The sequence below is a fragment of the Thunnus thynnus genome, chromosome 20 (assembly GCF_963924715.1).
Source record: "Thunnus thynnus chromosome 20, fThuThy2.1, whole genome shotgun sequence".
Lineage (NCBI taxonomy): Eukaryota > Metazoa > Chordata > Actinopteri > Scombriformes > Scombridae > Thunnus > Thunnus thynnus.
Genome location: NC_089536.1, coordinates 6,915,548 through 6,932,807, shown reverse-complemented (window position 1 = coordinate 6,932,807; position 17,260 = coordinate 6,915,548). Strand labels below are relative to the sequence as shown.

At 37.1% G+C, this 17,260-nt stretch overlaps 1 protein-coding gene across 1 annotated transcript; it reads right to left on the bottom strand.

Moving 5' to 3' along the window:
- Positions 1-21: 21 nt before the first annotated feature.
- On the bottom strand, positions 22-17,179 carry gucy2g (guanylate cyclase 2g). Its single transcript, XM_067577108.1, is given in 23 exon segments — positions 22-70; positions 155-207; positions 210-326; positions 425-516; positions 978-1,076; positions 1,369-1,543; positions 2,242-2,434; positions 2,636-2,776; positions 3,790-3,964; positions 4,625-4,780; positions 4,936-5,104; positions 6,159-6,230; positions 6,432-6,536; positions 6,761-6,844; positions 7,630-7,770; positions 7,885-8,051; positions 8,154-8,254; positions 8,416-8,551; positions 9,877-10,021; positions 10,159-10,341; positions 11,534-11,643; positions 13,153-13,501; positions 16,030-17,179. Coding segments are annotated over 23 exon segments (3,387 nt in total). The 5' UTR covers positions 16,405-17,179.
- Between the last annotated feature and the right edge of the window lie 81 nt (positions 17,180-17,260).

Genomic DNA, 17,260 nt, shown 5'->3' with positions numbered 1-17,260 from the left:
CATCTGTCATGTGCGCTTTGTTCAGGGTTTTCTGGGCCTTTTTATCCGCAGCTCTGGCCTTTCCTGTTTTCTTGAGCAGAGTAGTCACAAATTTATTAACCGAAATACAACACTGATTTTACATTCAACACTGTTTGGATAAAGAGTGCTTGACCTGTCTATGCTGGCTGTGTTTAACAAAACAGGGACTGTGATGTACGTCATACGTCTAACTGTACCTCTGTTGGTAGTTTGAGGCTGTCAGCTGGTGGAGAGCTGTGAGCAACAAGAGGATTATTAAACCCGTGTTTGCTCAGTAGCCAGTAGGTCTTATGACAGCCTTTGCCCTGTCATGGACACAAACACATGCTGGTCAAAAACATATCAAAAACAGACTGCAGCATTTTACTGGAAAAAAAAAAAACCATGTCGACTGTGAAATCACCTTCATTTCGACTTCTCCTCTTTCTTCCAGCTCAAATGATCCGGCCTGGACAAGAATGTCAGCAGTGCACTGAGATATATGGATCTTGAGGGCTGTGTAAAATATACAAAAAAGAATGCCAAACATTTTAAGTTGGCAAAGTATATATGCTTTGACATTTTAAAAAATCTCTTTGCTTTGCTTGAAGAAATCAAATACTAAAACCAGCTGTTTGAAGGTCAACTGAAGCATAAGTGTCACATAATTCAATGTGATATTCAGTTGACTTTTTAATTACCATATATTTCTTTTTCTTCACTATATATTTTCTTAATTTTTATTCCAAATATGAAGGTTTGAATGCTTTTTTCAAACCTTTTCCACTATACTGGGAATCAAATTTTGGTGGGAAAATACATCATTAATGTATTTTTTGGCCTAAAAGTCATCATATTTAAAAAAATTAGACTAGAAATAGTGAAATCAGGCTATGGAATTCCTGTCATGAGTTGGTAACTTAATTCTGATGCTCTTAAATTTTAAACGAATAAAGGTTTTACTTCAGTTCACTCACGTAAGCTGTTACTCTCCATGCGGGAAGCCATGTTCACTGTGTCACCGAAGAGACAGTAGCGAGGCATAGTGCTGCCTACCACTCCAGCAACCACTGGACCTACAAAACCCACACCAAACTGTTTGTGTAAATGCATTCAAACCTCTCAAATATCAGTTATTTCATGTACAAACTTACATAATTACAATACATTATTAATTACAATCTTTGTGCATACAAGTGACTGACAGTGAGCAAGATTTCTGGTTCCTCTGAATGTCAAAATATACATGGATAATATACGAAGATGGCCCTCAACTCAAACTATTCCCAATACCTTACAGATAAAATAAGGCAGCAGCAAAAGCAAACACTGAATTTGTTTATTTAGTCTGTCGGTATGGTCTCTCACCAGAATGTATCCCAATACGAATTGCAAGACTCTCAGTGGGCATATGGCGGATTTTAAAGACCTTGATGGCGCCCAGGAAATGCAGAGCCATTGTGGATATCTCCAAAGCGTGATTATTTCCATTGCTGAGAGGTAGACCACTGGCTACCATGTAGGCATCACCAATTGTTTCCACCTAGAGAAGATGTAAAGGTGGCAAAGCCATACTGACATTTATAAAGTAACAATAGGAACCCTTTTTCTATGCAAAGCAGCACAAAATAATGAGAAAAAAAACAATGCAAATGGTGCAATTAAATTAAAAATCACTGCATTTTAAAGGGATATTTAAGCATTTTGGGAGATTTTGATGCAGAGAGTTAACTGAAAAAATCGATACTAATCTTATATGTGTTCACTAAATATGAAGCTACAGCCAGCTGCCAGTTAACGTAGCTTAGCATAAAGACTTGAAACGAGGGGAGACAGCTAGCCTGGCTCTATTCAAAGGTAACAAATCTGCCTTGCAGAACCTCTAAAGCTCACATATTACCATGTTACATCTCATTTGTTTGATCTGTATAAAAACTTAAGTGTGAACACAATTTAAGGTTTTACAGGTTTTACTTCATGCTAACTGTTTCCCACTCTTTCCAGTCTTTGTGCTAAGCTACGCTAACCAGCTGCTGTCTATAGCCTCATATTTAGCACACAGAAATGAGAGTGGTATTGATCTTCTCATCCAATTCTCAATAAGAAGGCAAATAGCTGTTTTTCCCTATAAAAAACCTTCAACACTATATACTTTAGAGATTTACAGTCCCCTCTACGTCTATGTCACATCCGTAATGCATTGTACTGAGTGAAAAACAGAAGGTCTTGTTTGTGACATACTTTGTAGACATCATACATCTTGATGATGTCGTCAAAGAGGCTGTAGAGGTCATTGAGGAACGTCACCACCTCCATTGCAGAGCTGACCGCACACATGGAGGTGAAGCCCACAATGTCAGAGAAGAAGATGGTCACCATTTCGTAGCTACGCGGCTCCACTGACCTCCCTGCCATCAGCTGATCTGCAATGTACCTACGACCAATGAAATAGCAGCACTGACAAGGTAAAGGTGGCGGTGTCCACTCACTTATTGATGTAGTCATGGAGGCCGATTCAAGTGGTGACACTGTGGTCATATGATTTGAATGGTTTAGCATTAATTGCTAAGTAACTTGTAGTTCTGTGTTCATGATTGGCATAAAGAAATCATTTTGATGCAGTTACATCTGTTACCTTGGTAACATGCTGGAGAGAAGCTTGTCTGCACGGGCCTTCTCGGCTGTGAGCTGATTGGTCCTCTCCTCCACCACCTCCTCCAAGTGATTTGCATATTTCTCCAACTTTTCCACCATATTATCCAGTATATTTGCATGACTACAGTACAGAAAACCATCATCAACTCCGGTGAGGAGTTTTCAGACATGTTTGTTTGTTTGTTAATTAGCAGGATATCTCAAAATGTTATTAAACAGATTTCAATGAAATTGGGCGGAAAGTTAATCCAGGGGCCAAAGAACAAGCTATTATTTTTTGGTGCAGATCCAGGATTTTTTAAAACAATCTCCTAAAGGATATGACTGGTGGTTTTCTAGATTTTTCTTCTTGTCAACAAATCTCATGTGCAAAGCCAAACCAACAATGAGTACTTACAAGTATTGTGTGTGTATCCAAAGCCATATCTTAGTCGTCCGTTCCATGGACCTCCATTGTTGGCCAAAAACGATTAAAAACACATCAATGAGCCACACAGTTGCAGTGGATGACATGTTCCTTTGCTACTTAGAGTTTTGAGCACATTAGAATATTTAGAACCAGCTCCAAAGACTAATAACAGCGATCACATTTTCAGTCAAAGAACGTGGTTCCATTTACAGAGCTTCGCTAGCATGTGCTACATATCACAACCTCTTGACTTTGTACTAAAGTTCTTGACATTTACAAGGTAGGACAAAGACCTTTAGTACAAAGTCAAGAGGTTGTGATATGTAGCACAACAAGTTAGCTGATTTGCTGACATTAAGCAAAATAAAGAAAATCACCAGCCTTAACCTTGAACATTTGCACAAGATGAGGCATTTTCGCTAATGACTCATTAACTACTGCACCTTCTTAAATGAAAACGTGGCGCATGTATCAAGTAACTACTTTTTTTTAAAGCAGATAACAATTTCAGAGGATTTTACAGCCCTGGTGGAGGCATGCACTCTGAATGTTTTTTTAATATATTACAACAAGCTACCTGATTTTCATGTGCATGCACTTGAAAGTAACAAAAAGTTAAGGCGTGTGACAATATTAAATACACCTGCAGGTCCAAATGAGAGACAGGGAGAACAGTTTATTTTCTTATATTTGGGTTAAGAAATAGAAAATCTCAGTAGCCTGACCTGTCTGGGCTGGTATCCCTCAGTTGTCTCCGTATAGACCCAAACGGTGGTCGGCGGTCAGGGTTTTCACTCCAGCAGGCCCTCATCAGCGAGTTGATGTTCTCATCACACAGCTCAGACAGCACTGGACGGAGGGGTTCCCCTTGGAAAGGAGTCCGCAACTGCATAATAATCTCTGGAGAAAACATGTAGCAAGAAGGAGAAATCCTGGTAGAGCTGGACTTTTGGGGATTTTGGATTAAGAGATTTTTAGTATCGCTAACAGTGTGGCTCTTATCAGTCTGTCGGTTGGTCAACTGGTCCGTTGGTTGGTCAGTCCACCACTTTGGTCCAGACTGAAATATCTCAACAACTTTTGGATTTCCATGATATTGTATAGAGACATTCATGATTCCCAGAGAATGAAACCTAAACTGTTGTGGTTGAGTGAAATATTTCAACAATTATTGGATAAATTCTCATGAAATTTGGTACACACATCCATCCCCAGATGATATTTTCTTATGACTTGGGTAATCACTTAACTTTTTTTTGCACCATAATCAAGTCAAATTTTTTGTTTGTCCAATACTTTGGTTTATGACCAAATACCTGAAAAATTAATGATATTCTCATTCAACAGCCTCAGTTGTTTAGTGCTTATTAGCAAATGCAGACATGCTAACATGCTATATAAGATTGTGAACATGGTAAACATTATACCTGCTAAACATAAGCGACATTAGCATTTAGCTAAAAGCACAGCAGTACAACTTCAGAATATGAATGTAGACTTGATATTTTCAGTTTTGTGTCCCTCCTTTGTTTTGTTAAATATAAATGAATAAATGCTGACCTTTGGGCTCCAGGTTGATGTCACTATATGGGCCGGCTCTAGAGTTGTACATGAGTTCCCACATGATCATGGAAAAGCTGTAGACATCACCTTTGGGCGTTCCATTGACTAGGAGACCGACTTGCCTCAGAAGCTCAGGGGCCATCCAGTACATCTCTAAAACAACCAGCAAAACATCTGGTAACTAAGGAACCGCTAAAATGAGTTAGTTCTCTCTCATGCTGTGATAAACATGAATGCAGATATATTAAGGATTAAATTTGTATCAGTACTAAACAGTTTAACTTTGACAGTTGAGTCCACACGCCAACCTTCATAATTGGGATTTTCCAGTGGGTAGATCTTGTTCTTGCTCCCATATTTAAACTCCCAGAGTCCAAAGCCAGAAAGTTTAATCTGGAGTCGACTATCCACCAGACATGTGCTGGGCTTCAGGTTCCCATGAAATCTCAGGCTACTCTTGTGAATGAACTCCATTCCCTGGAACATGAACAAACAGATTTAAACCATTAACTGTTCCAAATTATAATGTATTTTTGAGGCTTGTCCATGTTAAAATAAAATAAATCTGCCCTGTGGTATAACCACAGTTTGTGTCTAAGGGTCTAAGGGTTTTAAGGGTCTGAAAATTGTCCCTTTTATTTTATGTTCCTAGTTGTTGTATTTATGTTTGATATTAGGTACAGTAGGTAAACATTAAGTGTTATGCACAAGATGTAGTGTCCCCCTCTACTCAAAAATGTGTTTGCTTATTGTTACTTTATTTAAATGTTTGAGCTTCAGTGTGCAGAATGATGTATGTACAGATATTGACACTGGAAGGCTGTTTTCATATTCATCTGCTGAGAGTGAGAAGTTTCTCTGTGCTCACTGAAAACCTGAGTTTAAGTTTGTCATATGGAAACTTGAAGCCTCCAGTGCACATACAGTGAGAATGGACTTTAGTGTGAAGTAGGAGACATCTTGTGTCCAGCAGTTCAATTTCTGAAATGAAACATATGTGCATATTCATAGGTTCTGGATTAAAGTTTAACTAGTGGACAAGATGTCTCCTACTTAACTGAAAAGTCTATTCTCAGTGTTTGTGCACTGGAGGCTTCAAGTTTCCACATCACAAAATTAAACTCAGGTTTTCAGTGAGCACAGAGAAACTTCTCACTTTCAGCAGTTGAATGTGAAAACAGCCTCCTATTGTCAAACTCTGCACATACATCATTCTGCACAGTGAAGCGCAAACATACAACTCTAGGAACAAGAAGAAAAACATATATTTGAGTGTAGGGGAACTTTAAACTTTTGAAATGAAAAATATTTGCATATTCATAGCTTCTGAATTTTTCAATGAGAGAGAAGGAGTAGATTTTAAGAACTTCTAACTACATAATTGAAATTTTTAGTGGAAAAACAATATGGGACACAAATTATTATTGAAAGCAGAGCATTTTTATGTCTTAAAACATGTTTAATGTTCATTTAAAAAACATATTCAATGTCTTCCCAAGCACTAAATTACTGCAAAAATAATTTGACTCACATTGACAATGTCATAAGCAAAGGAGAGCTTAAACATCCCGTCCAACTCAACATCTGAAGCCCTTAGAATGTCCTGCAAAAAAAAAAAAAAACAACAAAAAAACAAAAAACCCCAAAGAGTAACTAATATTTTGAAGTTGAAGCAAGCCACTCATGCAGCTATCTTGAAAAGAGTAACAACAAAGCATTTCAAAGTGGCATTTCTACAAGTATAGTGATGATTTAAAGTATAAAGAAAAGTTTAAAGAAAAGCAGTACGTGTTGAGATACTGACCTTCAAGCTGCCTTTCTTGCAGTACTGGATGACCAAACAGACATTTGGTGGCTCAATGCATACACCAAAGAACTGCACCAAATTCTCATGTTTCATCTCTTTCATCTGTCTTAAAGAGTTTAAGATGGTTAGGCACAAAATATATCTTTGCATGGGTAAAGAAAAAATCTGCTATCCTTCACTTATATGTCTTAAAGAATCAACGTTACATATGATCCTTTTTAATTAGATGTTTTGTTCCTGTTACATTTGTTAGAATAAAAACAACAGGCAAACTAAAAAAAAAATCAAGAAGTATGTTTTGTCTAAAACAACATAAGGAACTTTACCACATTGAACTCTGCGATAATTGAAGGTTTCTGGAAATGACTGCCAATACGGTTCTTGATGTACTTAATGGCCACTTGATTTCCCTGTATGGAATTTAGAATACCTCATTAGCCAAAAGGAAATATTATGACACATGAAAATAAAATCTGAGCAAAGTTATAAAAGTACATTTTCATAAAAAATCATTTTAAAACACAGCTAACAATAATTTTCTTTACTGATTAATCTGTTGATTATTATCTCTTTTCATCAATTAGTCATTTGGTCTATAAACTGTCAGAAAATGGTAAAAAAAAATGTCATCAGAGCTCAAGGAGATGTCCTCCTGTTTTGTCCGAGACAACAGTCAACAATCCAAAGATATTGAGTTCACTATCAGTGAAGACAAAAGAAACAAGAAAATATTCATTCATATTATATAACATTCATTTGTGAGGCTGGAACAAGAGAATTTTTACTTTTTATTCTCAAAAAAACTACTAAAAACAATTAAGCGATTATCAAAATAGTTGGCGATTAATTTTCTGTTGATCATCTAATTGACTAGTCGTTGCAACTCTAAACACAAAAAAGTGTTTCTTTCTTTTGATCTATGTTGACTTTTGTCATTTTGAGGACATACAGCAGACAGCCATTCTAATCTGTAATCTGTTTGATTTCTACGATACTTTGGACGAAATTTGCACCCATTGTATAGAGTTTAATGGAAAAACTAAAAAGATTACAGTAATTCTGGTTCATTTGAATACTACTATGTCTCTTCTAATAAACATATCTATTCTTGTATGTGAAATACATCAGGCCTGTTGAAGAAGCTTAAAGTTCAAAATGTACATTTATCTCTTTGGACCCTGAATGAAGGTTGTACCTGATAGAGACCTATGGTGATGTAGACTTGTTCTTTGCCTGTCTTGTCCCTCAGGCCATAACTGTTGTTGGAGAAATTGGACTGAGAGCCTCCACTCCCACTCTGACTACCTGCGGTGCTTAGAGATAAACCCTGAACTCCCTGGAGGAGACACAAACACACACAACAAGCGTGTGAACACAAAACCAGGCGAGCAAACACACACAAATACAGTATACAGAGGCACGCTCATGCACTTTTTGACAGGACTCTTACTGAGGGCTCCCTGATGATGGCAATGTCGCTGTAGTTGATCAGCCACCAGCACGAGTCATCAAGTCTCGTCTGGAGTCGTAACTTCTGCAGAATGAGGACCCAGATGCACAAGACTGCTAGCCCACCGATGATGGGGAAGGTCACTAGCAGAGCCAGCAGGGCAATGTCTGTGTCCAATCAAGACAATAAATTATGAAGGTGGTTAGCTTGGCCTGAATAATTTGTTTAAATTGATATAATGTATTATGGAGACATAAATGTTACTTTACCATTAATCAGCCATTCACAGAGTTCGTTGTTGAAACCACATTCTGGGTTATCAGAAGGTCTTCCTTTGGGCCACACCACAGAATCAAACATATTTGTTGGCCTGAAATATAATTTTTGCGTGAAATTGAAATTTAATATGAAAACATTTGAAACATATGTTATGTATTTGGAGATGGAAAAAAAACAAAGTGTTTTTCCAAAAGTGAAATGTCTTTATCACAAAATGCTAGATTGTTTGATGGTATAAAAAATTTGTGTTACCGGACAACTTTGGTGTGACTGTCAAAATGGAGGATGGGCACAAACTTGGTAATGTCTCCTATATGCTGCAGGTCATAAATGGAATAGTCCATATTTCTTTCCCCTTCTTCATCAAAGTGGACTAGTCCAGAGGCTCCTACAATGTCAGGTCATCACTGCATCAAACTTTCTCTGAAAACAATGTACTAGCCTTCATTTGGTTAGAGGTTTAGGTTTATGAACTGTTTAAGAGTTGATGCATTGGAGGGCTAGTTCAGTCAAATGATGAAAACACGGTTTTGAGAAATCCGTCTCCAGCCACCAGCCTAATACAATGAAACCAAAATGGAATTTCATTTGTGGTGTTTGCAGCATTGAAAAATAGACAGTTTTAATTTAGTTCTTTCAACCACAGAAATAATCCCTATAGGAAAAATGTTGACAGTGAGGGATAATTGATTGTTTCTGGAAAGAGATGTTGCTGTTAAATGTTTAAAATATCATTGTCAAATATCATTGTGAGCACCCCAAACTAAATTCCCTTCACCTCCATTGTATTAGGGTAGAGGCAGAAATCTCAAAATCTGGGTAAATATAACCAAAACTATCTGCAGGGCTATTTATTTATTTATTTTGTAATTTGCATGAACTGACAGTTTAATGCAATCAAATGAAATGTGCCATTTGAATATTACTTTTCAAATGAATTGTTTCTAAAAGATTGAGAAATTTTTAAAAAATACAGATACAAATTGACCCCAGCTTCCAAATTAAACATGTTAACAGATGTTTTTGAAGAGAATGGATGAGTGACGATCTGCTAGCTAATGGTGTATATAAATGCTTTGATAACAAAATATCAAGCTATAAATTACCTGATCACTATCCACATGTGAACACTTAGAGCACAGAATCAAACTATTACGACTCTCAACAGCCCTAAAGCAGTGTGTAAGATTTAGTGGCATCTAAGGGTGAGGTTGCAGATGCAACCAAATAAATATACCTCCCCTCCCCTCCCCTTCCAAGTTTCTAGGAGAACCTACGGTGGTCTCAAAACTCGTGAAAAATGTGAAAGGCCTTCTCTAGGGCCAGGGTTGGGTTTGTTCGTTCTGGGCTACTGTGGAAAAATGGCAGTGCTCCATGGAAGAGGACCCACTCCCTATGTAGATATAAAGGGCTCATTCTAAGGTAATGAAATACAACAATTCTTATTTTCAGGGGATTATACACTAATTAAAACATACTTATGAATATTATAGTCCATTTCTGCCAAGTCTGTTCCACTAGATGCCACTAAATTCTTCACACTGCAGCTTTAAGAATATATTCTGCAAATTTCTTTTACTGTACTATTAAAACAGTCACTCATCACACACTAATGAATCAACCAAAAAAATTATGCAAATTTTCTTTGAGTACTCAGCATACTTTAGTAGACTGAACCTCACAATAATAATAGTTATTAAAGCAATTAATTACCAAGAAATCGAATGTTGTTTTTATTCTTTAATCTCTGTAGAAGCTCCCGTCCATCATGAGGGTCTTTGCCGTCTTTCAGGACTTCCTTCAGTCCCATTGCATAAAGAAGCACCGCGTCATGTAGATATGCAGCGTAAGGGCTAACCTGAAATGATAGAATCAGGGCACTGAAAGTGTTTTTGATCAAAATGAGTGTGAAATTATTCAAATAACAACCTTTTTGTTTTTTTGTTTTTTGTTATATTTCACCATAGTTTTTCAAAACTTATCAAAAGTGCTCACCTGTCTTTCAGATGTCAAGTTGCTCTGAAATGGGTGCCCTTTGAGTTTTTCGAAAACTTGCTCAAAAAAGTCATAATACTCGTAGCCTTCATAGGACTTCTGGCCAATGACAAAGGTCATGTCAAAGGCCCTTCTGGTGGCTTCGTTAATCCTGTTGCTCATGGCATACTTCCACAAGTTATCCTGCTCAGGAAAAAAAGATTAACATGATTAGCACAAGAAACAAGTTAGTAAAGCGATACGGAAGTTAGATAGATGGATAGAATTAGCGTGGGAAAAGTTAAAAGTGAGTCTTTGGATGATAATGCTGATGATACAACTAGAAGTGATTACATTAAGCAGATGTCTCATTAAACAAAAGACATTACATTTTTCCATATCATACTTATATGATATATAAGTCATAATATGACTAACTATCCCTACACTGCAATGCAAGAACAACACTACTTCTTTATTTCTACTTAATCTTCTATTGCACATGGATCAGCTGGTTAGGATGCTGACTTTTTGCCTGGGACATGCAGCTTTAGCCTCAGTCTGTTAGCATGACATTGTGTGTGGCCATCAAGTGCATAATTAAGACCCCTTTTACAAGATCGTCGTTTTAAAACGAGTCAGCTGGAATTGTGAGAACATCACCTGGAGATGACGTTCATCATCCAACTCGAGGAGAAAACGTTAGCTTAATTAACTTGCTGGCTACAGCTGAGAAAACCTGCCAGCACCAGCTGTTGTTTTAGCTGACAAAATCAATGATTGCCTGCAAGATTAAGCCTGCTTTTGTTGGCAAATGGTCAGTTATAATCACTTTAAGGTTGTGTGTTCAGAAATGACATCCCTGATATGGGTAAAGAAATACAAAACTTTGCTTTCTTTCTGATAGTGAGATGAAATCAAGCTTATTTCTGTGCGTACAATCCTAACCCAAAGTAGGGGGAAATAGCTAGCCTGCTTCTGTCTAAAGTGAAAAAAAATCACCTACCCACACCTCTAAAACTGACTTACTAACAGGTATCTTGTTTGTTTAATGAACAGAAGCCTGCTTGCAATGTAAAAAATGAAATAAAATATAAAAACGCCACTTTGTGATTTTAGGAAGTTATGTTTTTGAGCTATTGTATGACTAACAACAGCTTATCCATTCCCTGTGTAGCGTCGGACATGGGTTTTTTAAAAATGTTTTTTTGTTTCTATGATGGCAGCTTTACTGTGATGACAAGACTATTCCAGCCATAAAACCACTAATTCATTCAAAAAGATCTCTTGGGTCTTAACAACCTGCATTTTTCCTGTTTCCCCATGGAAAATCAAGTTGAATACGTGTGTAACTGTTAATGTGTTTTAAAGTTTTACTCACCACGCTGCCACTGACCTCAAAATGCTGCACCAGGAAGAACACATAGTCGCCATTCATCAGGCCCTGTCTCTCAGCCTCCAGCAACAGAGATATAGAGTCCTCTCTGTTTGATAGTACCACTATCACTGGAGGGCAGAGGGTCACAGCAAAACATGAAACATTTGACAAGTACAGAAACACTAACAGGTCAAAGGTATAATTGGGTTAATATGTGGTGCTGTGGGGATGATGCGGTATGTGTGAGTGGATGAGTTTCAACACCCATATGAAAAAGAACTTAAATGATATATGCTGTAAAATGTACATTGGTTTGTGTATTTTCTTACATGATTATGATTTATCTGTCCATTAAAAATAAGTTTCATACTTTGATGAACATATAATGTTTGTCTATGAAAGGAATAATAATCATGTAAGAAAGAAAATATGGAAGAAGATCCACCATTAACCACTTACTGGAATCAAAATATCATTAGAATATGAACATAACCAACAAAAATTAAGTGAAACTATTTATTACTTTTTAACCATCAGAGGTCCACAATAGACCCATTTTTGTGGGGGGACAGAGATAGGAGGGAGATAGCAGCTCAACAGTATATGCCACATAGAAGTGGTATACATCATCTGAAAGCTGGGAACCTGAAGATTAATTTGAGATGTAGCTCAGCACTGTATGTCAAGTTTTTTTCTAGTCATAAATCTGTAATAAGCATTGTGTTTTGGTTGTGCATAGGGGTTAGAACATTATGATGGAGGTATATGATGGCCATTCCCATGCGCAATTATTTCTCATAAGTTGTTGCAGCAGTTTTTGGGTTGATACCATTTGTTACCACAGATTTGGTGCTAAATTGAACCATTTTTGACCACTGAAGAATTGATAAAAAATTGTCAAAAACCATCCAAAATACCACATTGAGACACCACGAACTTGAGAAACATGAGGTCAGTGAGGTCAAGTTTCAAAAAATGATCTCACTACAATGAAATGGCTACTGTGGGGACTAACATCATCACAGATTAATACAATTGGGTTCATTGAATCCACAAGAGTCTCAGCTTTCCAGTCATACCCAATTTATGCAATTCCAAGACTATTTAGGGACCCCAGTACACAGAAATATTTAAATACACCATTTTTAGAATAGGTGAAAATAACATATTTATACTGCATGCAAAAAAACTGCATGGTTTTTGCCCAAGACTGCATAGGATTAGCATGAAGTGGGCATGTCTGTAAAGGGGAGACTGGTGGGTACCCATAGAACCCATTTTCATTCAGATATCTTGAGGTGAGAGGTCAAGGGACCCCTTTGAAAAAGGCCATGCCAGTTTTTCCCTCACCAAAATTTAGCTTAACTGTGGAGCATGGTTGGTACAGATGGATGCCTTAGGTTGTCTAGTTTCATATAATACCAGTATATTTACTCGAGCTTTAAAACTGAGTCTGCTACAGCCTTGTATGTGGCCCTGTGGGTCTCAGAGAGTTTATAGTTGTGAACATGCAGGTCCTCTATCATCCACCAGGGGGTTCTGCAGCACCCTCCGCACCACTACTTCCCACGGCCTTCCTTGTAGAACCAAATGAATCACAGTTTACCACAATGTGCACATTGAAACACTTTTCTTACCTCTGGCGACTGTTGAGACGTACTTAACATTTCGATAAATAAGCTGAGGATTGCTGGTGTCAAACTTGACGACTGCGGTCAGTTTGAATTTGGCTCTCAGTGGATTCTCAATAGTTTTCCACAGAGCGTCAACTTTGTCCCAAGTGTTTGAGTCTAATCCCCCACCAATCATCGCTATGTGACTCCATCTGAAGAACTCCAAGGTCTTCACCAGGACCTCTGAGGTTCTTTTAAGCGGGGGTGTAATTTTAATGTAGGAATCATAGATATTACTGTTGTCCATTTTGGAGGATTGTCCCACAAAACCAAACATGGGGATGTTCCATGTTGAAGCAATGAGACCAGTGACCTGTAAGGCAGTAATAATGTACAATTATGTTTTAAAATTATTATGTGAATTAATGTAGAGTTCAGTTTACTGGAAAGGAAGACAGAAAGTTTAATTTCTTAAAAAATTTTTTTTGGTGATGTAGTGGTCAAGTTTTACATTTAGATGAGTACATGGACCACTGTTACATGCTAGTTTCCACTACCCATCCCTAGATCTTTCTTTATACAACTACACAAAACTCAAAAGGAAAACACACACAAAACAACATAAAACACAAACAACAACATAATAAACTAGAAAATGCATTCTATGCGAAAAATGTGTGTGAACGCTAACAGCAGAATTAAATCGCAAAGCATTGCTGAAAATACTACAGACTTGTTCGGCATCCCCATCTGTACAACTTTGATGAAATTGAAATGGCATTGAAATGGCGGTTAATAAGTAGTATGGTGGTATATCACTAATGGCCACAAGGTGGGGCTACTGGTTCAATATGTTGTGCACATTCTAATTGAAGAAATATCATGTTATAATATTACAGTAGCCCCTCCCGTGGGTAGAATTGTGTCAAATGTTACACACTTATGCAGTGTGGCTGTATGTACAACATTCCCAAAGTTGGTTGCAGTCAACTTTAGCATTGAAGAGTTATGGCCCATTAAGTGCAGCAGGCCACGCCTTCAAAATTTTGGTAACCAATTACAGACAAACAGTAAGTGATACCAAAAACAGACTCATAAGTGTAATCTAGGTCTGTACCAAATTTGGTGAAGATTAGATGAAATATGTATGTACAGAAGCAAAAAAATGTGTTTACCCAAAAATCCAAAATGGCAAAAAAAGAATTTCCAGGCTCAAATGGGTGTTGCCAGATGAATCGGCATCATTCAAGGAAGACACTGTACAAATACTGTTTTTATATGCCTCAAGTTCATTAGTTATTAGCCAAAATGTAAAACACGTAATAATTGACCACATGGTGGCACTATTGGTACCATGTTTTAATATGTTAAGCATTTCCACATGGGACACCTGTCCATTAAGTATGAAGCATTTTTAGTTTTGAGATATCAACTTTCAAACATTCCTCCCATAGACTTGCCATTATAAATTATTATGTTTAAAAAAATAAAATAAAATCACTGGAATATGCTGGAAAGAAGAAAAGTAATAGCATAAATGTCCTTAAAGAGCTGAACATTTTGATATTTGAATGGTTTCTGTCACTGAAAGTATGCAGAAGTAGTTAGCGATCGAAAAACATACAGAAGAATAAATAAAGATTTGAGAACAAAAGTGTGAATGCTTGTCAGCGTTCAAACTAAAAATTGAAATGAAAACGTAATGAAAAGCATATCTGATGCCTCTTAAAAAACAGTTTCAGACTGAGTATAAAGTGATCCCATTCATTGTCCATTTTGAGTTTTGTGGGTTAGGAGTTCCACGTTGCCTTAAACCAAAAAAGACCTCTGTCCAAAGGAGGTTTTACGAAGGAGTAGTTTACAATTCCACATAGATGCACAATCAGTTCCTCCATCAGAAATCAAGTCAGTGAGCACCTGAACAGCTTGGTTATGCAGCCAATTGTGGATGTGTTTAATGTTAGCAAATTTACTGGTATATCCAAAAATTCTGATTGGTTATACATCATCTTAAGAGGCTTGATTATTGTAGAAGCTGCTTGTGATCATGAAGATTCCTGATAACTTAAATGCAAAAAGATCATGGCATTAATATATAGTAATAATGTGCAGCATAGGATGGTATTCAGTCTGTTTTTATGGATCTAAATGTATGATAGTTTGCTTTTACAATCTTGCTTTTTACATTTGTCAAATTTTAAATGTGATTCTAATATAAAACTTTCATCTGTTTAATTTGAAATCTTTTTAATACAGCATCTGGATGAAAAGCATCAATGACAACTTTTATGCCAATAAGGACAAGAAGAAATGGAACAATTTCATGACAACTGGACATACTCCATCTGCTGTGGAAGATCATGTGATATAATCAAAAGCAACAGAACAGCTACTAAATGGAGTTTGTGGTTAGATTGTTTTGTCAACATATTGACACAGTGTCAGGCAGGAGTTTTCAAACCATACTGCTGCCTGTAGATTGTAGAGCTGCAACAATTAGTCGATTAATCGATTGGTCGGTCACTTTTTGCTAGTATGTGTCATACATGATAGTAAACTGAATATGTTTAGATTTTGGATGGTTGATCAGACAAAACAAGACATTTGAAGATGTCACCTTTGGCTCTAAGTAAGTTATAATGAGCAATTTTCTCTATTTTCTGACATTTTATAGACAAAACGATTAATCGAGAAATTTACTTGCAGATTAATTGATCATGAAAATAATTGTTGCAGCCCTGGCAGATTGTAAGAAATAGTTCTATCAGATATACATATAACATTATTGTTTGATTCATATTCTTTTAAATCAACTATAAATGAACTGAAGAGAAGGGAACCAATTTTGAAGCATCAATTACAACTTTCTACATTAACACACATAACATCATGAATGCATACCTCGGCTTCTTCAGGACATGCTGGACCAAAGAGTGCAGACACGTTTTCTCTCCACACCTGGTGAATGAACCCTCCCAGGGAAAGTTTGGGATTACAGTCTGTATCTGTGAAGACAAAATCCAGACTGTAGTTCCCCAGTAAGGAGGGATTCGTGTTCACCTTCTCCACAGCTATCTGTATGGCGGAGCCCAGCCGTAGGGCACTGAAGGGGAAGGACACGTTCCAGGGAGCCTGGAAGCCAATTAGCAGCTTGTGAGGATGAGACCCTTTGGTGCCGTTATTGATGACAGTGGCAGCAGTTAACACAATTGTTAAGTGAAGCACCAATATCTGGCTCATGCCAGAAAAATATACCGCCCTCGACATCGTTCTCATCCTATTAGTTGCTTCATGTTACAGGGCTTAAATATACAACTTCCCTGATGATGCTGGACATTTGATTAGGGAGGAGGAAATGTAAATATGTGGAGGAGAGTGGGAGGTACAAAGAGGGATTAAGTCAATCATTCTATTGTCTTTTCTACCGTGCGATTCTTCTAGAGTGTGTCCCCATGCTTAATTCCAAAATAGATTTCATCATGCATCTGTAAAAATGACTTTTTTTCAAGTGTTCCTCTTAAGGTAGATGATGATTAAATGCACTAATTTCCAACAACAAAAAGTAGAAGTTCTGTCAAAAATAACATGTATGTTCTTTTTTAGATTTTATGTTGATTTCCCACTTTGAGACCAAAGTAAGAGTGGGAGGGCTTCACCCTGATGAAGGCAAGATGGCTGAAAACGTTAAATAAAGCAACATGTACTGGAGAGGAGTTGTGTGTGATTTTTTGTTGACCATATTTGTAATACGCTGCCTGATAGACAGATTTAGCAAGATTGTCACTGATAAGATTTTATCAACCAATATCAGTAAATTCCAAAGGTACCACATGCAGTTATCATTCATGTTCATAAATGTACTGTCAAAGTTCATCATAATCTCTTTTTATCTCTAACAAGGACACACTTCCACTGCATGCAAACACACACAGATGAGGGAAGTGGTAAATGACTATAGACTGTTTTATTAGAGTTAGAGTGTGTGCTAATTAAATAAAGGTGAAATTATTGAAAAATAAGAAAATAATAAAAATACAGCAAAAACTGTGTTGCAGATCTCCCGAGAGTGTTGTCTGCTGGTGCAGGGCTGCAAAAACCTGATGAGGCAGGTTGAGCCTTGCTTGTGCAGAGA